The sequence below is a fragment of the Schistocerca piceifrons genome, chromosome 1 (genome assembly GCF_021461385.2).
Source record: "Schistocerca piceifrons isolate TAMUIC-IGC-003096 chromosome 1, iqSchPice1.1, whole genome shotgun sequence".
Lineage (NCBI taxonomy): Eukaryota > Metazoa > Arthropoda > Insecta > Orthoptera > Acrididae > Schistocerca > Schistocerca piceifrons.
Genome location: NC_060138.1, coordinates 115,867,337 through 115,891,551, shown reverse-complemented (window position 1 = coordinate 115,891,551; position 24,215 = coordinate 115,867,337). Strand labels below are relative to the sequence as shown.

The 24,215-nt window shown below is 42.0% G+C and overlaps 1 protein-coding gene across 1 annotated transcript; it reads left to right on the top strand.

Annotated features, from left to right (window-relative positions):
• The first annotated feature begins 2,290 nt into the window (after window positions 1-2,290).
• LOC124798198 (nucleolar protein 16) lies at window positions 2,291-19,101 on the top strand. Its single transcript, XM_047261503.1, has 3 exons — window positions 2,291-2,484; window positions 17,750-18,050; window positions 18,795-19,101. The coding sequence occupies exons 1-3, from the start codon at window positions 2,384-2,386 to the stop codon at window positions 18,924-18,926; spliced, it is 534 nt and encodes a 177-aa protein (XP_047117459.1). The 5' UTR covers window positions 2,291-2,383; the 3' UTR covers window positions 18,927-19,101.
• The last annotated feature ends 5,114 nt before the right edge of the window (window positions 19,102-24,215 follow it).

Here is a 24,215-nt window from a genome sequence, read left to right as displayed (position 1 = left end):
GGATCAAAAAATATAAAAACAGATGTGTGTAGCAAACAGCTCAGTGTTTTGCAGTTTTCTCCATGTAGCTGTTTTGAAACATTAATTCGTTAATTGACTTGATTTCATTGTTGTATGTCATCCTTTATTTCTTAAATATGTTCCTTCTTAACCTGATGGCGTTACTAATTAGAATGCAAGGTATTACAGTAGAATAGAAAACTGAAATGGTTTACATTAATGGAGAAAGTGGCAGGAATTCTGATAATGCTGTAACCCTTTATGCTCAACATTTTCCAAACAGCGTGTGAGCACTTGCTTCTCTTTGCTGGTTATTCGACAGTTCTCCACCAAGGGAACAGTACAAGCATGTGAAAGGAGTGATCAAAGAACTGTTGCTGGAGAGAATGATGAAACCGCGAAATTAGCTGCAGTGAATCATGCCCCCACCCCCCACCCTCCACCCCCATTAGCAAACGGCAATTAAGTCATGAAACGCGAAATTAGTCAGACTGCTCTTCGCCCGATAATGAAACGTGAAAATATCATCCTTTTCATATTTCTCTCCATCGGAACTTCATAACAATAATTTCCAGAACAATTTGCAAGTGATCGCTTCATCAAATACAGAGAGACCCAGTTTCTTTGCTTGAGTATTGTTCTCTGTCCAGCTGGCCATCACTAACCATAGTTTCGATTAAAAGACCCAACATGTATTACTAAAATCTGGAAAACCCAAGCTGAACATCAAACATCATGTTCGGTGTGGAATAATCGATGACATACTCATTGGTTCATTCTTTATCAATGGCACCTTAAATGATGATAAATATCGAACATTCCTGTAGGACAATCTTCCAGTACTGCTTGCAGGCTTTCCCTTGGACTTACTACAGACGATGTGATTTCCCTTGGTCTTGCTGGTTGTCCAGGACATTATTCTGTAGCAGCACAGATAGTATTATATTGTATGCATAATAGTCTTTGGGTCAGATGAGGGATTCCTGTGCCTTGACCGGCGAGAACTCAGATTTTACTCCACCTGACTTTCGTTTGTGGAGTTACTTAAGGAATCCTAACAACAAACAATATGGTTCACTAAACAATGTCAGATGTTTATATCAGAAACATTTCTCAATTCTAAGTCTACATCTACAACTATACCATATCAGAGGGTATGTCCCATGCACCAGTAATTCAGGCTTTTGCCCATTTCACTCCTGTATGGTGCAAGGGACAAATGATTTTTAAATGCCTCTGTGTGTACTGTAATTAATCAGATCTTATCCTCACTATCCCTATGGGAGTGATATGTAGTAACTCCTCGTCAGTATACACTCTCTTGAGGTAGTTCCCATCTATCTTCAAGGGTCTGCCAGCTCACCCCTTTCAACATCCCAGAGAGACTCTCCCATGGGTCAAACGAATCTGTGAGCTTTCTTGCTACTGTTCTCTGTATATGTTCAGTATCCCCTGCTACTCCCATTTGGTAAGGGAGAGATGGAAGGACACACCTCAGACAAGCTTCTTTCACAATTACTGAACGTGTATGTTTTGATCGATTTGGGACTCAGTTTTGTTATTTGTCGATTACAGTGCAATCTATTAAGCAACAACAAAAGTGTTACATTCAAAAGGTACGTATTTTTCCGATATATTTCTTACCTACAAAAAAAAATTGGATGTTCGTATTTAAGACTTCAAAGTTACTCCCCAGGTGGTGGGGTGGGGGAGTGTCAACATTGGTATCGGAGGATACCTTTTTTAAAATATTTAATACGTATTTTTCCATTTTTAATTAGATGTGCAATTTTTGAGATATTTCTCTATTTCAAAGTAAGAAAAAAAAGTCACCTTATATACAGTCGTACTAACCGGTTTAGTTTGACAAGATAAGACAGGTAGTCGCCATGGCTTTATAGTAGCAACCATCCCGACATTTGCCTGAAGTAATTCACGGAAACCACGGAAAACCTAAATCAAGGTGGCTGGATGAAGATCATAATCACTAGTCTCTTGAATAGAAGTTCAGTCTTGTTTAACAGTGTTATTTCATACCCTTGCATTATCTCTCCAAATCTTTTAGCGAAGTTCATTCCAGCTAGCCGACAGAATGCAGTAATTATTGAGATGTGTAAAAAGTACTTGTACAGAATGTGCGGTACTTTTGAACGGGATCTATCTGTACTATATTCATTCAAAATCTCTAGACCGCTTGCGGGCAAGCCTTTCGCCATACAAGTAAAGTCTGTTGGCGACAAAAATTCTGTCTCGTGCATCTCAATGGTCACTACTGGTGCTGCTCATTACTAACATCTTTGAATAGTGTTTACGGGAAGGGGAAGCGCTCAGCGCTGTAGGAGGGTGCACGTGTTTGTAAATAGCTATTGTGGTGTAGTAAGAAATGACGAAAATACGTAAACAGAAGAGGAAGAAGCGTTATCGTTATAATGTGAACCGTAAGAGACAGAGCAAACGACAAAAAAAGGGCGTTACTATTCCATGGTAAGTTTTTCTTATAGCACCTACACTTGTCGCTGTAAGGTATTTTCACATTATGTAGACTGTGAACAAGGTGTGTTTTCAGTAGTTTCTGTTGATCTTGGGTACGACTTATATAAGCTGTTGTTATTTCTACTGAACACCAAGTTGTTGCCGTAGTATGTATCAAAATGAGAGATAGCGAGAAACATTATCCTGAATTCACTGTAAACTTGACTTTCGTCTAAAATGAAACCAAGTGCCTGTGTCACTAGAGGCCTACTTGAATATATGTATTTGACATACGTTGTATGATACACTGTCCCATGTTTCAGCCGCTATAGATTTATTCAAACCCCGATTCTTAAATTAGAAACTGACGATAGTAACTTGCAAGTGCCAGGTCGTTCAACCCGTATTTTCACATTTAATAATCCCCGAACTAGGTGTTGGGTATGTCCATATTGTTAGCTCAACGAATACCTTTATGCTGCTAACCATATCCACTCTCAATTGGGCGCCCAAAATTTTTCGCGAGAAATTGGGTTAAAATCATTCAACACTCCTCAGTTTTTATTCTAATTATTGCTTTTTCCTAAATTGTTGTGGAGACAAAGAAAAACATGAGATTGCAGACGACAGTTTGTGGTGCACTCTTCAAAGGAAATATCCTGTCATCTGTCGTAAGTGTTTTAGGGGAAAACCCAACTCTGGACGGACAGACAAGAATTTGAATCCTGGTACTTAAGTTAAAGAATCTAGGACCAACTCCCTCTTCAGCCATCGAGATGTAGATTTCTCACCTTTTTCCATATCACATAAAGCAAATGTCTACATGGTTCATCAGAAAATACGTGGCTAATGTCGATGTTGCTGGTGTTCATATTATGAGCATTACACCGTGATCTATGGCATGAGTCTCTTCCTTGAATCGCAGCCTAATGCCCATATTACAAATAACAGCAACATCACTAGTATAGGTCGTGAAAATCTGCATTCTGTGGCTAAATTCCTTATACATTGCCCTTGACAGTGACAGTTGTCTTTCGTTGAAAAAATGAATGTTTGCCATCAGATGGACAATTTTATGATTATTCTCTACCAGTTTATATCATTACAAACGTATTCACAGGAGGAATAATCTAAACTGATAGAAGTAAGCATACCATTGTACAGTTGGATGGCACAAATATCCATTTTTTCCAAATTATTTAACAACTGTACAAATTCACCTATGAAAAAATGTCTTTCTGTTTAGATTCATGAATAATTCTGATCTTGTGATGTCTCCAAAACAACTAGGGAAAGAACACTGTAAATTATGAACTGTCGAATCCGATGTAGGAGGGTGGTGCTTCTCTCAGCAAGTAGGGCCTAACAAGGGTAACAAATAATACAATATCGCTCACACATCAACTAACATGCACAGATATTGCCATGATGCACCATTTTTCATATATAGGGAGGAAAGGGGAGTCTTATTGTATTATAGGTTATATTAGAAGCATTCTTTTTTCTCGTTTAAAGTCACTCAAAAGCACATAATGAAAGAGGGTTAAAGTTATTTTTTCCAGATTTTTTACATCAAAACTGTGTGTAGGGTGTAATTTTGGAAGTCAGGTCTTTCCACATTTGTTGTTGATAAGAAAGGTGGGCTAAAACTTTGTACCTACTGTAACTGTTTTTTATTTATGAATTAGTTTCATTCAATTTGGTGTCATTGAAAAGATAAAAGGTTCACCTATGATATAAAATTATGCTGGACTTGTGCTTAGTACAAATATTTCAGATCTTTAATGGAAGTTGTTTCTAAAGACCTCTTTTTTCCCCTTCAGAAAATTTAGTAGCTAATTTCTCCCGCTAAAATCACTACTTTCACCATTTCATAATTATTGTTTAACATAATGCCTATTATCATACTTTCCAACGTAAAAAAAACAGGAGGGTTTTGTTTGTTGTGTTTAATTATTTAAAACTGAAAGAACACAAATAAAAATAAATTCACTTACTTTTGTGTTTCTTGGCTTGTGTACAGCAAATGATCTTGAGTTAGTACAAAATACAACATTTTAATATAAGTGTTTTTAGGTTTAAACTAGTTATCAGTGAAGAATATGTATAAACCAAGGCACTCAATACCAACTGGCGGTTTTCACCAGTGTCGACATACAAAGTCCCAAGATATAACACAAACCTCATTTAAAATAACGTTAAACATTTCCATTGGCCAAAATCATAAACATCAAGTATAGAATCATACAAATTCATACCAAAATCAGCCAACACAAAAATCTGGCGTAGCAAAAATCATAAGTCTTCAACACGAATTCTTGAATAGGAAGCTTAGAATCGTCAAATCAGGATCCAACCCAGATAGAATGCCACACATTGTTCCACACCAGTGCCATATATCTTGCCCTTTGTCTAAGATGCAGTAAACTTGGTCAATTTCATACATAACATTTGACATACTCAACAATTAAGCCAAATAAATGTAGGAATATAATTGTGCTCAAAATGTCGTCTCCATTTGGAGCATGCAAGGACCAACTTATGAACTTTGTTGTCATATCCATCACTAACAAAAAACGAAAAATAAAATTATATATCTGAAGCATGAACAACACACTGCACTAATAATTCCAAACCTACACACCAATCTATTGCTCGCAGTTGCCAGCATCAAAATAACTCACTAACAAATCACCACAAACTCTTCCCATATTATTATCAAAAACAGCATTCAAGCAGTCCAGTATCACGAATACTATTCATAAAAAAATTTGCGGGTCCAGGGGTTAGAATAGGCCCGAGGTATTCTTGCCTGTCATAAGAGGCAAGTAAAAGGAGTCTCTCACATTTTGGCCTTTATGTGATCCCTGTAGGATTTGACCTCCATTTTTCAAAATTTTCCCAAAGAGCAAGCCAATTGGGCAAGGGTGCCTTACATGGTGCATAGTGTCCATCATGGGCGGAGACCTCTCGCATCCTATGTCAACGTGGATCTGCACTTCTGCTCATTCTCCAGCTTTTGGGTGAGGTCACCCTCCTGGTCGCATTTTCCTCCATCCTCTATGCAGTATTGTTTTCTGTGCTGTCGACGATAATGGGCTTCTTAGCTCTTTTGCGCCTGATATCCAGCATGGTAGCCAGTCCGTTGTGGTGGGGCTGCCATGTACCCGGTTGGTTGTAGGCCCATGACCACACAGGGATCTATCTGCTAATGCCTGCACCGTTAACTCCCCACGTATGCCAAGGAGTAGGTGCCTGTTACCCTGGGGCATCGGGACTCCCGGCAATGACCATCCTGCCAGGTGACCTTTGCTGCGGCTAGGAGGCACCCGTGGGGAGGGCCCCTGGTCGGAGTGGGTGGCATCAGGGCGGATGGCACACCATGAAGTGTAGTACGTCATCTCTTGCTGGTGGTCAAACACCAGTAGTCTCTAAGTGGTCAAGGCCTAACTTCAATGCTAGGAAATACAACCTCAAATTGTCCCCCCTCCCCCCGCCCCCTGGCCACATCATGGGAGCAATGCCAGGCTAAGGATGGCAGCGAAGCTTACTCACCCTGGTACCTTGTATGTACGAGAGTTGATGGGGAATCTTTCTTGTCAATGAAACCTCAGTTTTTTGTGGAGTATTTAGAGGACAAGTTTGGGGAGGTAGAGGGCTTGACCAAAATGCGGTTAGGGTCGGTCTTGATCAAAACGGCATCCTCTGTCCAGTCATGGGCACTACTCGCCTGTGACAAGCTGGGGTGTGTTTCTGTTTCCATCACGCCCCTTAAGAGCTTAAATATGGTCCAGGGTATCATATTTCACAGGGAACTTCTTTTGCAGTCTGATGATGAGCTGCACGCCAATTTGGAGTGGCAAGGTGTCCATTTCGTCCAGCGTGTCCACCGGGGTCTGAGGGATAACCAGGTTGCCACCAGTGCCTTCATCTTGGCATTCAAGGGCGACACATTACCCGAGAAGGTCAATGTGATGCTGTACTGCTGTGACGTACAGCCATATATCCCTCCCCTGATGTGGTGCTTTAAGTGCTGGAAGTTCGGCCGTATGTCTTCCCGCTGTACTTTCAGCGACACCTGTCCCTGTGCCTCGCCTCCCATCTGTGTCAACTGCGGAGAGCACCATTCGCGTTGCTCGCCAGACTGCAGGATTCTCCAGAAAGAAAGAAAAATAATGGAATATAAGACCCTGGACTGACTGACCTACACTGAGGCTAAGAGAAAATATGAGAGGCTACATTCTACAACCTATGCCACCGCTAAGACAACAGTTCTGCCATCTTCCGTCCGCCACATACAGTTGGCTCTCAGAGCCGTTAGACTCCACCTGCCCCCTTGATGGTGGGGGGGCACTTCCCTCCCTGTTGCTCCTGTAAGTCTTCTTTAGCTCCTCTCGCCCGAAAGGGATCCCTTGGGTCACTCACTTCCCAGGTTCCTACCAGTGGCTGAAGCAACCACGGTTAGCTGGTCATAGGGCTTCATGGTCCTCCTCAGTCACTGAGACTGAATCAGTGAAGCCCTCCCAGCCAGACAAGCCTAAGGAGCAGCGAAAAAAACCTAAAAAGAAAAAGTCCTCCAAGAATCAAGGCACTGTGGTGGCACCCACACCACCACTACCTACAAGCTCTGTGTCTGAGGATGAGGTGGAGATTCTGGCATCCACCAAGGACCTAGCTCTCGCTGGGCCCTCAAACACAATGGATGTTGATCGCACAGGTACTCATCTGGTGACAGTAGGTGACGCTGAGGTGTAGACTGCCTCATTGAGTGTCTCATGCCTTCCTAATCTCAAGATCACATAATCCTCCAGTGGAAGTGTGGCAGTTTTTTCCACCACTTGGCTGAGCTACAGCAGCTGTTAAGCTTTACACCTGCTTTCTGCACTGCCCTCCAGGAAACCTTGTTCCCGGCAATGTGGACCCCTGCCCTCCGCAGCTATAAGGGATGTTACAGGAACCGTAGCAACTATAATAGAATGTCAGATGCAGTTTGCGTCTATTTCCTGAACTCAGTACGTAGTGAACCTGTGCTTCTTTAAACCCCTCCTGAAGCTTTGGCTGTCAGGATAAGGACGACACAGGAAATAACTGTCTGCAGTGTTTATCTTCCACCAGATGGTGCAGTACCCCTGAACGTATTGGCTGCACTGATTGATCAACTCTCTAAACCTTTCCTACTTTTGGGGGATTTTAATGGGCATAACACCTTGTGGGGTGGTGCCATGCTTACTGGCCGAGGTAGGGAGGTCGGAAATTTGTTGTCACAACTCAACCTCTGCCTCTTAAATACAGGTGCTCCCACACATGTCAGTGTGGCACGTGGCACGTATTCGGTGATTGATCTCTCGGTTTGCGGTCATGGCCTTCTCCCATCTATCCACTGGAGAACACGTACGACCTGTGTGGTAGTGACCACTTCCCCATCTTCCTGTCAGTCCCCTGGCGTCATGCCCACAGATGCCCAGAGACGCCTACCCAGATGGGCTTTAAACAAGGCAGACTGGGAAGCCTTCACCTCTACTGTCACCACTAAACACCCCACATGGTGCCATTGATGGTGTCGTTGAGCAGGTCTCTACAACGATCGTTCCTGCGACGGAGAACACAGTCTCTCATTCTTTAGAGTGCCCCTGGCGAAAGACGGTCCCTTGGCTGTCACCAGAAGTCACTGAGGCAATTAAAGAGCTTCGGCCAGCTCTACAGCGACATAAGCGGCACCTCTTCCTAGATCACCTAATAGCCTTTAAGCGGCTCTTTGCCTGTGTTCACCAGCTTATAAAACGACAGAAACAGGACTGTTGGGAGAGGTACGTGTTGACCATTGTGTGCAACACATCACCTTCCCAAGTCTGGACAAAGATCAGATGTCTTTTTGGGTATAAGACCCCAACAGGTGTCCCTGGCATGAACATCAATGGCATGTTACCTCTCAGCACAAATGCGATTGCCGAGCACTTTGGTGAGCACAATGCTCGAGCCTCTGCATCGGAGAACTATCCCCCCAGCCTTTTGCACCCTCAAACGGACCATGGAAAGGAAAGTCCTCTCGTTCATTACATGTCACAGTGAATCCTGTAACACCCCATTCACAGAGTGAGAGCTCCTCAGCACCCTTGCACATTGCTCCCGCACAGCTCCTGGGCTGGATTGGATCCACAGTCAGGTGATTAAACATCTCTCGACTGACTACAAGCGACATCTCCTCGTCATCTTCAACCGGATATGGTGCGATGGCATCTGTCCATCGCAATGGTGCTCAAACCCGATCAAAACCCGCTTGATGTGGATAGCTACCAGCCGACCAGCCTCACCAACTCTCTTTGTAAGCTGCTGGAACGTATGGTGTTTCGGCGGTTGGGTTGGGCCCTGGAGTCACGTGGCCTACTGGCTCCATGTCAGGGTGGCTTCTGCCAGAGTCGCTCTAACACTGATAATCTTGTGTCCCTTGAGTCTGCCACCCGAACAGTCTTTTCCATTGACTTACATAAAGCATACAACAAGACTTGGCGAGATCATATCCTTGCCACATTGTATGAGTGGGATCTCCAGGACCCGATCCCGATTTTTATTCAAAATTTCCTGTCGCTCTGTACCACCCGTAGTTCCCCCTCATATTCAGGAGAATGGCGCTCTGCAGGGCTCCTTATTGAGTGTGACTATTTTTAGTGGCTATTCATGGTCTAGCAGCAGCTGTAGGGCCGTCAGTCTCACCTTCTCTGTATGAGGATGACTTCTGCATTTCGTACTGTTCTTCCAGTATTGGTGTTGCTGGGTGGTGCCTACAGGGAGCCATTCACAAGGCACAGTCATGGGCTCTAACCCATGGCTTCCACTTTTCAGCCGTGATGTCGTGTGTCGTGCATTTCTGTCTGCGTTGCATCGTTCATCCAGGACCAGAACTTTACCTTAATGACAATCCACTCACTGTAGGGGAGACATATCATTTCTTACAACAGGTTTTCGATGCCCAATTGACTTTGCTACGTCACCTTATCAGCTTAAGCGGAAGTGCTGGCAGCAACTCAATGCCCTCTGCTGCCTAAGCAACACCAACTGGGGTGTGGATCGCTCTACTCTGCTGCAGTTCTACAGAGCCCTTGTTCAATCCCACCTTGAGTATGGGAGTCTGGTTTACGGTTCGGCTGTGCCCGCATCATTTGTTTACTCGACCTAGTGCACCACTGTGGCGTTCGCCTAGCAATGCCTATTAGAACGAGTCTGGTGGCCAGTGTCCTGGTGGAGGCCAGAGTCCCTCCATTGAAGGTTAGGTGTGCACAACCGCTCGCCAGTTACATTACACACGTTCATAGTTCTCCTGCGCATCCGAATTATTGTCTCCTTTTCCCAAACAAGGTGGTTCATCTCCCACATTGGCAGCCGAGGTCAGGGCTTATGATTGCAATTCATGTCCGGTCCCTTCTGTCTGCAATGGAGTCCTTCTCGTTACCACCTCTCCTCGAGGTCCATTCACATACACCTCCATGGTGTACACCTAGGCCGCAGATTTTCTGAACCTTTCACATGGCCTTAAGGGCTCCAGTAACCCCGCGGCTCTCCGCTATCAGTTCCTCTCGATTCTTGACATGTACTGTGGCCATGAAGTGGTTTACGGCGACGGCTCGATGGTTGATGGTCTTGTAGGCTTTGTGTATGTTCATGGAGGACATATTAAACAGCAGTGTTTTCACTGCAGAGCTCACGACCATATCTCGTGTTCTTGAGCACATCCGCTCATTCCCTGGCGAGTCATTTCTCCTGTGTAATGACTCCTTGAGCAGCCTACTAGCTATCGACCAGTGCTCCCCTCACCATCCTTTGGTAGTGTCCATTCAGGACCATCTATGCCCTCGAATGGTCCCTTCAGTGGTATTTGTATGGACCCCAGGACACTTCGGAATCCCAAGCAGCAAACTTGCCTACAGGCTGGCCAAACAGGCTACACGTAAACCGCTTCTGGAGATGGGCATCTCCAAAACTGACCTGCATTCTGTCTTCGATGCAGGGTTTTTCGGCTTTGGGAGATGGAATGGCATAACAGTACGAGCAACAAACTGCATGTTATTAAGGACACTACGAATGTGTGGAACTCTTCCATGCAGTTCCCTTGCAGGGAATCAGTTGTCCTCTACCGGCTCCGCATTGGCCATATGTGGCTAATGCATGGTTACCTCCTTCGCCGCAAGGACCCATCTTGGTGTCGCTGTGGTTCACAAATGATGGTCATCCACCTCTTGCTGGACTGCCCACTTTTAGCAGCTCTGCGGCAGACTTTTAGTTTTTCCAGCACCCTAACTTCAGTGTTGGGCGACAATGCCTCAACAGTAGCTTTAGTTTTACGTTTTATTCGTGAGGGTGGGTTTTATCATTTGATCTAAGTTTTAGTGCATGACCTTTGTACCCTCTGTGTCCTCCACCCTAGCACTTTTAGGGTGGAGGTTTTAATGTATTGCAGAGTGGCTGGCTTCTCCTTTTTATTCTCATGGTCAGCCAGCCATGGTAATCTGGTCTCTTGTTTTGATCTCTTCTACATATTTTCTGCATCTCTCCGTGGTTTTCTTGTCCAGTTTTGTCCATTTTAGTGTTTGTTGCCCTTCTGTCAATCTTGTGATTTTCTCCTTTGTTCCAATGCTGGTTTGTATATCTCAATTATTTTACTCCCACTCTTGTGGAATTATTTTAATCGAAATGAGGGACCAATGACCTAGCAGTTTGGTCCCTTCCCCCCCCCCCCCCCTCTTTTAAATCAACCAGCCACAATGCACAGCTGTGATGTCATACAACACAGGTCAAAGCAGACAGTTTGCTATCATGTGTTCAAGTTGAGCCAAACATACTGTGTCTTGATTTGAAAGTATATGAGTGACTTATGACTAGGAGCAGACAAAGTCATTAAAATATTTTCATAGGGGATCCAGCAAGCATCAGGATGAAGAGGCCACAAATAGACTGAGGAAGGTCCTCTTGGTCTCATGAATTTGACCTTTGCATTTTTATGTTCCTCACATATTTCCAGAATTATTCCTCACCACCATTGGTTATTATAGAGAGCTGCAATTGACATTTCATCTTTTATAGTAACAGAGGTCTTGTTTTGAAGTCCAAGATGAACTTGTCTGGATTAAGATGATGAAATGCACTCTACGACAATCTGCTTTCATTCAGTGGTTTGAAAAAATGATTAACTCTTGCCCCAGCAATGGTAGAACCAGTTTCATAACTTTGAGTAACATATTTGTAAATTTTGTTATCTGCATTGTCATAACATAAAATGTTTGTATTCCTGAAATATGGGTTTTGGCAAATGTAAACAGACCTTTTGGAGCTGCAGAGTGATTGTCATGTGGACACTGTCAACTTGCTCTTGTGGCTGAACATTTAATGTTACTATCAACTCCATCATATGCATTTTTTCCATGGATAGTGACAAAAAAAATTCATTCTGCAGCTACTCCATGATCTGCTGATTGTGATGGCACCAATTTATGGGGTTCTTAAAATTTTTATGTTGTGAAAAACTGTCGTCACTGAAGTAAATAAGATTTTAGATGTGTGGTATTTGTTGCAGAATTTGGACGATTTTTTTATATATACATAAGAATGTGTTTGTACCATGCTACAATGATGTACACAACGTCATAACAGGACACTGAGAACATTGATGCACCATAGACCCCACATTTTCCAGATTGCAAATAACTTTCTGTAGAAGTTCAGTGTGTGATTCTTTTACATGTGCAGCACACCTCAGCAGTTCTGCTTTTTGGTAATAAGTGCATATACAAATGCTATGCATTCCACAACTGTTTACGGTAATGCATTGTTTTGGGCGAAATTCACAGAACTTTTTCATCAGAAGGATATTTTTCTTTGAATGCTATGCACACATCATTCAGATTGTACAAAATTCCTCATTTTGTTTGATTAACTTTTTTGCCATTTTGTAAAGGGACAGATAAGCATCTCCTTGTTTTTAGCAGAAATTAAACTTATATCTTCATCATAGAAAAAAGTATGGACTTGTGTTTCTGCATCCTTATCTATTATGTTTCCAATTCTATAGCTTCCATTTTACAAAATACCATCCTCGTTTCGTAATACCCTTGATTTCATTGCCCTGTTTTAAGTAGTGTCAAAAAAGTGTTTGGATTTTTATTTGCCTTGTGAAGTTGATGCTAAGTAAGTATTTGCAGTTTTTCTTTTACACAACTTCTGCTCAGTTTCCCTTCAAGTTTTAGCATTAAACTGTCTGTGCATTCAGCACAGCAGTGTTCTTGAGGCATTGAAGTGTTTCAGGTTGGCTTGGGACGCATAGTGGTTTGTTACACTTCACCTCATATACCAAAATAAATAGCTTGCCACCTGAAAACTCCTTTTATATAGAATGAATGTTGCTTACTGAATATTCATTTGCTGTTTGATCAGGGTCCTGCTAGTCTATGCCCTGAATCCGTGTGCCTTCTTCCTCCCTATAGGCTCAGACTTTGCCTCCTTACAGGCTGCAGACAATTAACTCCTCATTCTCATTCACTCCACCAAATAAATAAGAAGTGAGATGCAACTCACCTTCTTGTATTATCTTCAAAATTACAACTCAGTACATGATAAATGAGGACAGCTACCAACTCGTATTCTGCCTCTCTGCGCTGTACATAATAGATCTGATATTCAACTTGATAATTCACAATTACAGTACATTTATTATCTTTGAAATTTTGCATTCAGCTCTTTCCTCCATACTGCCCGCTCCATGGAACTCCTGTCTTCAACACAGCAGAGAGGGTTGTCTGACTGCTATCCACTTCCATACAGCCACTGGATCATTAGCTCTGTTATTAACACCTAAAATTTAAAACACCTCCCAACATTCGGGTGCTCACCAATTATTGACTACTCTGTCATGAACATCTTTTCTCTGAAATATGTATTTACGGGCATGATACTTCTCATCTAGGGTATGGGATGTATCACTACAGCTTATTTTCCACCGGAACACATAGTGCTTCTAATGCTGTTTTTTGTAATTTTAATATTGGGCACCTGTGATGTGTTCTTTCTGTAACGTTAAGTAGTGAAATTTCAAGTAATTCAGAACTGTCATTAATTTCAAGGACAATAGATAGATCTGGTGTACATTCTGCATCTTCAGCTTAATGTCTGGGATGGGGCCGAGACTTACATTTCTTTCCATGGCAAAATAAGAAATAGATGTCACAGTTATATGACGAAGAATCTGTATGGGGAAACAAGAAAGAGTTAGTGACTACTTCATGCAATCTTTACTTTACAGAATAAGTAAGAGTTAAATATGACATGCCTTGCTCAGAGTAAGAACAGTAATAAGGCTGCTGCCAGTTTTCAACAGTCATGCTTCTGTTACTATCTAAAACTCATCTATTACTCTCAAGTAACTTATCTGATAGAAGAGGCACTGACAAGGTTGGTAGGTTGGTTTAAAAGGAGGGGGGAGGGGACCAAACTGCGAGGTCATTGGTCCCTCACTGAGAAGAGAGGTCCTCAGGGATGCGAGATCCCAGGTATCACGCACTGCAGCCATTTACCCTCGTGAATCCTCGCTTGAGAGTAATTAAAAAAATTTGAATTTTGTGTTGCCCTCAGTAGCGTTAAAAAAGTTACAATATGTAGTGTGGTTGTGTGGTGTAATGGATAGGACAACAGCTTGACATACATGAGGTTGTAAGTTCTAATTTCGGCAACTAAACTCAATTCATTTCCAGAATGAGATTTTCACTCTGCAGCGGAGTGTGCGCTGATATGAAACTTCCTGGCAGATTAAAACTGTGTGCCCGACCGAGACTCGAACTCGAGACCTTTGTGTTGTGACAGTGCCACGACATTCAAAAGTGCCGCTACGTTAGTACGCGAACACGGCGATAGAGGCGCTCCGCAGCTCGGCCGAGCGCGGGAGCGCCACCTGGTTATGAACGGCGCCGGCCGCATGTCACGGCCCGGCAGTCGAGTGACAGATACGGAGTCAGTAACATGTAACCCGCGAGTGTTTCTACTTTTGTATCTCCACGCACTTTATTAGTGATTAAAGGTTATAACACTTTGCCTTTCGCGGGCAAGTGCTCTACCATCTGAGCTACCGAAGCACGACTCACGCCCGGTCCTCACAGCTTTACTTCTGCCAGTATCTTGTCTCCTACCTTCCAAACTTTACAGAAGCTCTCCTGCGAACCTTTCATATGGCTGTGTGCGCCGCCATATTGGCGGGTGACCTTGAACGAGCTTCGCTCGGCAGCCGCAGCGCCGCGGCGGATCGTGCTCTAGTTTTAACAGAGCGCGATCCGCTGGAAAATTCAACTTCCGGTGCGCCATGTTGGATTATCAGCGCGCCACTTCGGTAGCTCAGATGGTAGAGCACTTGCCCGCGAAAGGCAAAGGTTCCGAGTTCGAGTCTTGGTCGGGCACACAGTTTTGATCTGCCAGGAAGTCTCAATTCATTTATTTATTTTTATTTTTAAATCTTTATTGAAATAGCTTGCATCATTATGTTTAGCCAGTTAATTGGTTTAAATGTGATTTTTTATTTCTCTTCCGTAGACACATAATTTTAATCACCGTATGAAGTTTTTCATTTCTTTCATTTTTTCTTTGGATCATTCTTTTTCCAGTCAGAATTTTTGTGAATACAAATTTAAGTGTATTTATCTGTTACAATATTCAAGTATTTGAAAATTCCGATCTACCAGTCAAAAAAAACACAAAATAATCTATTTATATTTGTGCTGTGGTGTGAAAAATATATTTTTATTACCAGATGAGCATTTTTTTTTTTTTTTTGCATGATAATCATCATACAGACATTTAAAACATAACCTTAAATACCTATTGCACTAGGGACAAAATAACAGATGAAAATTTAAATGACAGACGGGCTTATAAGTAAAATGAAAATCCAAGCAAAATGAGAAATAGTTATAATGAATGCAATAATGTGGATGAAAAAACAGGGTAATAAAACAAAAGAAATTAAATCAGAATTAATACATAAAATTAATTAAAAACAAATGAACAATGATTTCAAGTAGAGAAAGAATGATAGGAAGAAAAATGAGACCAAATGAAGAAGTTTATATTGTGATTAATAATTATGTGACAAACGAATGAAATTAAAGAATTAAATTTAAACCAGTTAATTGACTTATGGAAGTCATTTCGCTAAAGACTTAAAAATTAAAAAAATTAGTGAACCTGGTGAGATTCGAACCCACAGCCTCCTGAATGTGAAGCTGGTATCCTGTCTATTACACCACACAATCAGACTACATTTAATCTTTTTTAACACTACTGAGTGTTTCACAAAATTCAGAATTTTTTTCCGTCATCAAGGTGCATGGCTACAATGGGATCTTAACCTACATAATTGTATAGATAGTTTCAAAAAATCAACTGCACTGTTGGGGACGACTTCGAGTGAGAAAAGCTGAGAGGTATGTAGAAAGCACAAAATCTGCGAAGAAAACATACACAAACATGCCTCGTGTTATCAGTGTGAGTTATTACTGCTTTATGGAAGAAGTATGAGATGTATCTACACTCCTGGAAATGGAAAAAAGAACACATTGACACCGGTGTGTCAGACCCACCATACTTGCTCCGGACACTGCGAGAGGGCTGTACAAGCAATGATCACACGCACGGCACAGCAGACACACCAGGAACCGCGGTGTTGGCCGTCGAATGGCGCTAGCTGCGCAGCATTTGTGCACCGCCGCCGTCAGTGTCAGCCAGTTTGCCGTGGCATACGGAGCTCCATCGCAGTCTTTAACACTGGTAGCATGCCGCGACAGCGTGGACGTGAACCGTATGTGCAGTTGACGGACTTTGAGCGAGGGCGTATAGTGGGCATGCGGGAGGCCGGGTGGACGTACCGCCGAATTGCTCAACACGTGGGGTGTGAGGTCTCCACAGTACATCGATGTTGTCGCCAGTGGTCGGCGGAAGGTGCACGTGCCCGTCGACCTGGGATCGGACCGCAGCGACGCACGGATGCACGCCAAGACCGTAGGATCCTACGCAGTGCCGTAGGGGACCGCACCGCCACTTCCCAGCAAATTAGGGACACTGTTGCTCCTGGGGTATCGGCGAGGACCATTCGCAACCGTCTCCATGAAGCTGGGCTACGGTCCCGCACACCGTTAGGCCGTCTTCCGCTCACGCCCCAACATCGTGCAGCCCGCCTCCAGTGGTGTCGCGACAGGCGTGAATGGAGGGACGAATGGAGACGTGTCGTCTTCGGCGATGAGAGTCACTTCTGCCTTGGTGCCAATGATGGTCGTATGCGTGTTTGGCGCCGTGCAGGTGAGCGCCACAATCAGGACTGCATACGACCGAGGCACACAGGGCCAACACCCGGCATCATGGTGTGGGGAGTGATCTCCTACACTGGCCGTACACCACTGGTGATCGTCGAGGGGACACTGAATAGTGCACGGTACATCCAAACCGTCATCGAACCCATCGTTCTACCATTCCTAGACCGGCAAGGGAACTTGCTGTTCCAACAGGACAATGCACGTCCACATGTATCCCGTGCCACCCAACGTGCTCTAGAAGGTGTGAGTCAACTACCCTGGCCAGCAAGATCTCCGGATCTGTCCCCCATTGAGCATGTATCATTAATGTGAAGCACGTTTATTCTGAAGTAGATGAGCATCTAAAAATGATAATTACCAGCTGACCTTTAGACAAAATTCTCACTGGTGGACCTAACAGATGTGCAGATACAAAGCTCACATACACAGTCCCAATGATTTAGCACAGTCAGTAGTGCCAGACTAGTGAGTGGGTGGTTGTTGGTTGGTTGGTTGATTTATTTGAGGGAGGGGACCAAATAGCAATGTCACGGGTCCCATTGGATAAGGAAGTTTGGGGAAGGAAGTTGGCTGTGCCCTTTCAAAGAAACATCCCAGCATTTGTCTTAACCAATTTAGGGTAATCGTGGTAAATCTAAACCAGGACGGCCAGATGAAGGTTTGAATCGCCGTCCTCCTGAATGTGAGTCCAGTGTGCCAACCACTGTGCCACCTTGCTCGGTGGGGTGGTTGTATGTGAGTTTTTACTGAAGGATCAGTTAATATTTAATCACCTCTGTCGGCTTCTTACTGCTGCCGCTATTGAGTGAATGGCTGTATTACCTACATAAATACTTATTCTATCCTAAATTGTATTATTGTTCGAGTATTATGCGCATTCTGAAGTTTTATTTTATTAAACCATCATTTTGTAAATGAAAGTGTTTGTTTATTCACAGCAAGGAAATTAAGAATGCTTGGGAGTCAGGAAAATCTGTGCAAGAAAATATGGCAGATATGGGCTTAGCTTATGATCCTAATAAAGTCCTTCCAATACCCACTGTCAGAGAGAGAATTGTACCAAGGGAAGAAACAGAAGAAAAGCCAGAACCTATGGAGACAGAAGGCCCACGAAAACTGTATGTTGCAGAAAACTTAGAAGCTGCAGCAAAAGCACCACGAGTCAAAAAATTTGCTCTCCCCAAGAGTCAGTGTGAATGGCTTACGTACATGATTAAAAAGTATGGTGAAGATTACAAAGTGAGTAAACTTTTCTGTTTCACTAAATATCAAGAAACTGCTCAAGTTGTGTTCAATCTACTTGCATTAATAACCATGAAATGTAGTAGTATATATGCATGAAAACATATGTTTCTGTATGAATTTCGGAAAGTGAAGATATATTGTCCAAGTGATTGTAACACTGGAGTTTTTCCTTTGTTGAGTAATAACTTCGATTTCTAAGTGGAAAGTGTGTGTTCAGATGTAAGATGGAAATGTAAGTTGATGGCTGTGATCCTCTTTAAATTTGTCTTGCAGGTAGGTTTCTATTAAACAAAGAAAAAGGAGAGTATCTCCCTTTTAAGTTGATTATATTTAATCATCAATTCTGTTCCCACTAGACACAAATTTAATCCATTTGTCATGATGTTTCCTAGTTGTATACACTCCAGAGCAGACTGAAAGATTAATTATGTATCCTTGTTTGACCTAATTGTTAACTGGAGTAACTCTTAAGTTTTAATTTACATGTACCCGACATCATCTTCAAATTATTATTTTTGGATGGTCAGTGGTGTTTGATTCTCAAACTTAATAAATGGTAGATCACCCCAGTCTATTTGCCAAATTGCATTACAGGATTATTTATTAAGTTGACACAGTGTAACTGTGTGTGTGTGTGTGTGTGTGTGTGTGTGTGTGTGTGTGTGTGTAGTTCTTCATATTCCCAAATTTTTCGTAATGGAAGTTCTGCAAATTCATTATGAACTATATTCATTGCAGGCAATGGTGAGAGATGCAAAAAACACTAATCAGTATACGTGGAAACAGATAAGGGCCAAAATAAAAGTCTTCAAAGGTATCCCAGAACAGTACAGCAGTTACATCAGCTCTGAAGATAAGCTTACAACTTAAGTTTTAATACATCACTGAGAAGTTAATTGGATTGTGTTGAACCTTATTTCATATTCCTTGTGTTGGCCAGAAAATGTGCAGACAATTCTGTTTCAAGAAGCATTGTTGGAAACCTTGTTTTATAACTCAGTTGTATATATTGAATTAAAAATATATGTTTTGTATTTTTACATCATCTCTTGTTATTATTGTAAGTTTGCAAGTGTAAAATAGAATACCGAATGTCATAGAAACTGAAGAACATTGTTTGGTTGAATATACATGAGACGATGAAATTATCTATCACTACCTTAAACTTTTGAGCCTTTAGTGTGCTGTCTAGTGACAGTGTTTCTTAGTGTTACAAAACTACAGAATTCAGCCAGTCCCACAACCAAAACAATACCTGCAGTAAGAACAAATGATTATCAGCAATGGTGCAATTTGGCAGAGAATATAATGAAAAGTCAGGGATGCCAAGTGTGTCCATCTGACCTTCTGTACCTGTCTTCTCTGTCTCATCCTTTATTTTCTAGCCAAATCCCTTCCTCTGTCTATTGTTTACATTCTATCACGGACCTTCCATTACCATAAGCATACTATCCAAATTACATTGACATAGGCCAGAAACGTTGAAATAATTTGTGAATTATTTTTGCCTCAGGAAATGAGGAATGCCTAAAAATGTAACATAAACAAATGTAGTACTAACAAAAAATTGTGTATGGATTACTTGAAAAGGAATATTGTCAACTCACTTAAATGTGGAAGCCATACACTCTCTACAAACACCTAAGAAGTTATACATTTTAATGACTAAGATATATTTCAATGGCAAATTTACCCATAATGCAGCACAGGGACACACACACTACATTAGCTGTGCCACAAAAGTGTCCCATTTAAATGGTCCCCAGAACCAAAGTGACAGTCCTTTGTCTAAAAAGGAACTTGGTTCTACTCCATGCTTTGAAGCTTTTATGCATGGCAAGCAGTTAGTATTAGTAGCACACATGGCACAATGCTGTAAAAATACAGTGTAAAAACTCAAGCAAAATCAAATAGCTGTTGCATCAAAGAAACTAAACAGGAAAAATCCAAGATGTGTGGATGGCATTCATGTGAAATGACCAAAGCTGTAAGGAGATTCTGACAGTAGCTTGCTTTAGGCATTCAACCTGCATTACAGTGCCTCTGAAATGGAACTTTGTTTCTTGTGGCACTTAGCTGCACATTGTACATATAGGATTGCACGGTGTACTGTGTTTCATGATGTCCATTATGTGTGAGCTCTAATCCTGACACTTGCATGATGCTCTGGATATGACACAATAAAAATCAATCAGTGTCAGATGTGGGGAGATGGGACGACAGAGTGCTACTCCAGAAAGGAGAGGCACAATGTATATGACAGACCATAAAGGTTGCCCAACAGTGAAAGTTCATCTATGTGGAAGGCAAGTCAAGGGCAGGTGCTCATCATGCTAGGTGAAGCAGGTCCGGTAGTGGGAAACGATAGCCCAGACTCAGCAGAAACATTAAAGAATTTCATTTCTGTACAATAAATTTACACCAAGCCCTTTTTTGTAACCAGAACGTCTCTATGAAAGTAATACATTTACTGTGATGTAATGCACCCAAAATCAAAATGTTACAATGACACCAATAAGAGACAATACCAGAAATAATTTAAATGCAGAATGCCTCATAAATTTTACATGGATAGAATATGATTACATTGCAGTAAAACAAAATTAATATAGGCCTACATATAATAGCACCTTAAAATAAATACATATAATTTAAGATAAGATAGCAGTTCTGTCCCTTTTACCATTTAAGAACACAAATGAATTTACCAAACGAATCATCAGTTATTACACGACCCCTTCGGACAAGTCGCCCACATTTAACCCAGTGCCACCTCAGACGAAATATCAGAACAGCCGTATATAAATAAGGTGGTGCCCAGACATTGCGTAATTACAGTTACTAGACACAACTGGGGAACACACAAGTGACCACTGGACACACCATTTCAAAATTTTAAGTAAAAGAAACACGTATATGCTAGCGCAGCCAAACTCCTGCGAGCACTGTCAACATTGAATGTCATCAAAATTAAGTTCATTGACTTTGTGCCCCGCTAAGATGCAATATACCAAGTGGGAGCTCACCATGAACTTCTGTTTTATGATGATAACTGCCACAGTGGTCTCGCAGCAAGTACACGTCACTGAAGTACTTTCATGATGGAATTAGAAGCAGTCTTCCTGAAAGAAGTGCTCCAAACATGTCACATGACAACCTTCAAATAGGGAATCTTGCCACGCTTGCAAGGTACCACTCATCACTGTCCTGGGTGAGTCTCATGTACTTATGGCTGTTAGTAGAGTGTCACATGTGTACCTCTCAAGCCCCCTTCTCCTCTTGTGTCCTTGCATTTTTCCCTCTACCGGCACACACAGAAAATCAGTACTCTTGCAGTATTTGAAAGGAACTCAGTCAGTACACTGCTGGTACCCTGTCCAGAGTACAGTGATATGAACTTATTAATCTCTCCCCTACTGTGCCCACCTGAAATTAGAAACTTGGGTGGGCAGCCCACATTCCCATTTGTTCATTGGCACTATGTAACTTCAGGTGACTGTAATGAGCCCTGATTTTCTTTTGATTTTTAGGCTCTTGAGCAAGAAACTGACAGAGTTCAAACTTTTAATGAACTTAAATGGCTTGAGAAATTGGGGCAATGTTTTTCCCTTTGATGCCCTATGCTCCTTTGCTTACCCCCCCCCCCCCCCCCCAAATTTCTCATGGCAATATCTCCCACTGTCACTAAACCTGTGTGACTCCCCCAGTTACACCTATGAGTCTCATTTTGATGCGCAGGAGAGCTGTAGCCCACTTAGCCTGGGTATCCTCAGGGTGAATATGTGCAGGGAACAGCTCATTTAATGACCACAAATTATTCTGTGGTGAGTTAAGGGAAAATGCAGACATTAGTTTGGTAGGTGTTGGCTTGTGTGCCTCTTGGCAGATGATATAAAAGACATGGCTAAGCTAATTCACAGAACTGTCTCAACATCTCTGGGAGTGAGTGGGATAAATTATTAAGGCCAATTTCAGATTCCCGTTATGTGTTCCGCAGATGACAGCTGAGGGTAATACAAAATAGCTGACATGTAAGAAATGCCATTATTAAAACATAAACTTTTGAATTTGCACGATGTAGATCCAGAAGTGTTCCCATTTACTAAGGCCGTCAGGAGCACGAAACTAGCAAATATAACATTTAAGTGCTGGATACTAATGGCTGTTGTCAATTTTTTACTAGACACTAACAACACAAATGTGGTAAAGGCATCAGTCATCTCTAGGATATGCCTATTTCCACTTTTGGTACGCGGGAGGGGTCCCAGAAAATAAAACATTTATCCATAGTCCTAGTGGACTGCTAAAAACCCCTTTATGCTGTTAGTGCTAAGCTTAGCAATCTCACATTCATGACACTGACCTACTAATTTCTTTAATATAAGAGTCCATGTTTTTCATGTTATGTGTTCTTTAATTTTCACCCTGGTCATATAAAGCCCCAGGTGATACTCTCCCCCTCCTCCCAGCACTATGAATGATCAAAATAACTAGAGATGGCAGAAACTAAGATTTCACGTTGGCAGATCTTGAGTTTCCTATCATACTGTGTGTATACGGTAACGTAACACCCCATTCTCCAACAAAAGCCATAAAACAATGCACACAACACCAGCTTCCACTGATTTTGCCCAGTTCACCATCTTGTTCTCTCTCCTTGAAAGTAACAAAGTGCAAAGGAATCTCGCAGAGGAGAACACACCTGCATCTATATCTCCTTTGAGCCTGGGACTTACGAATAAAAACCTTTCCCCATGTAATCTAATACAAATTGAGTAGCAACAAAAAAATTACAGCTCAACAGTTCCTTGGTAGTAAGTCCTTTGGCCACAATACACTTAGGAGGCCATGTGATGTCTCCAATTCTTAATTCAAAATGTGTCTGCCCTACAATGTTTAATGGCTCACCTGAAACAGAATGGCAGTTGCCACGAACGGCTTGCAAGTTAGGATATTTCCTTACGCGGAGATTCCTACAATACCAACAGTGATCAATTAAAGAAACATTACTTATGGGACTGAGCAAAGCACAAACTAGTTCTCAACCGAAAGCACCGCAAGGAAAAAGGAGACACACACACACACACACTATCAATAGCATTTACCTTACAACTACTGCTTGGTGGCAAGGTGCAACTAAAGCATCTCACCACCCCTCAGCAGCTATTTGTCCACTTAATCAGCCAGCCGCTAATGGGTAAATAAGTTGGAACACAATGCCATGCTCAATTAATAACACACTGACCTGTCTCTGCAGTCTAATAGTTAACCACATTAATTCCAAAGTCTGATTAGTATTTTCAATAGATAACCACTGAATATTGTGAATAATCACCATCAATGAGTCCAGTAATTTACTAAATTCCTTCCAAACAGCTACGTTCTGACTTTGGTCCCTCAATCTTATTTATATTTTGTTCATGATCAGTGTTAATTGCACCGTTGTTTGCCTGCCAATTAGGAAATGTATTTCATTGTTGCAATAACAGAAATTCCTATTGCAATGCCTGAATGTCTGGCAAAATCTAGGGATCTTTATTAAACAGATGCATATCACAAACCCTATTAGCGACTAGTCCGTGAGCACTTGTAAGCGAAAAATCTGCATGAGAGATGGAGAGGCATCAACTAACATCGTAACACTTTTCTGTACATTAGAGAGCAACCTGTGGCAAGTGGAACATGTGGCACTTACCTTGCAAAATGCCCTCATGGTGATGGTTACTGGATGACTTAGTGCCATTCGCAACCATTGACATAATTCAGTGCCCTCCTTCAGTTTATTACAGATCTTTAATTCATACTGAAAACAGGTATTTTGGAAGTGCATTAATCCAAGAACATGTCTTGCTACCATGACCCTACATTCTGTAAAAACAAGCAAAGTAATAGAGAAATGACCTCTTGCTCACTAGCAGCATGTTCAACCAACCTGCCCAATAACCGTGCAATCTGCTACCATTAAAATGGTATCGGGAAGGGGGATCCGGGAGTGGTACATCTCTGAGCCCAATCTCAGCAGAAAAATTAAACAATTTTATTTCACTACAATAAGATTACATCAATAACATACTGGTAACCTGAGCATCTTTAATAAAGTAGTACAACTAAGCTGCAGCGCACCCAAAAACAAAATGCTACAAAGGTGCCAATAAAGAA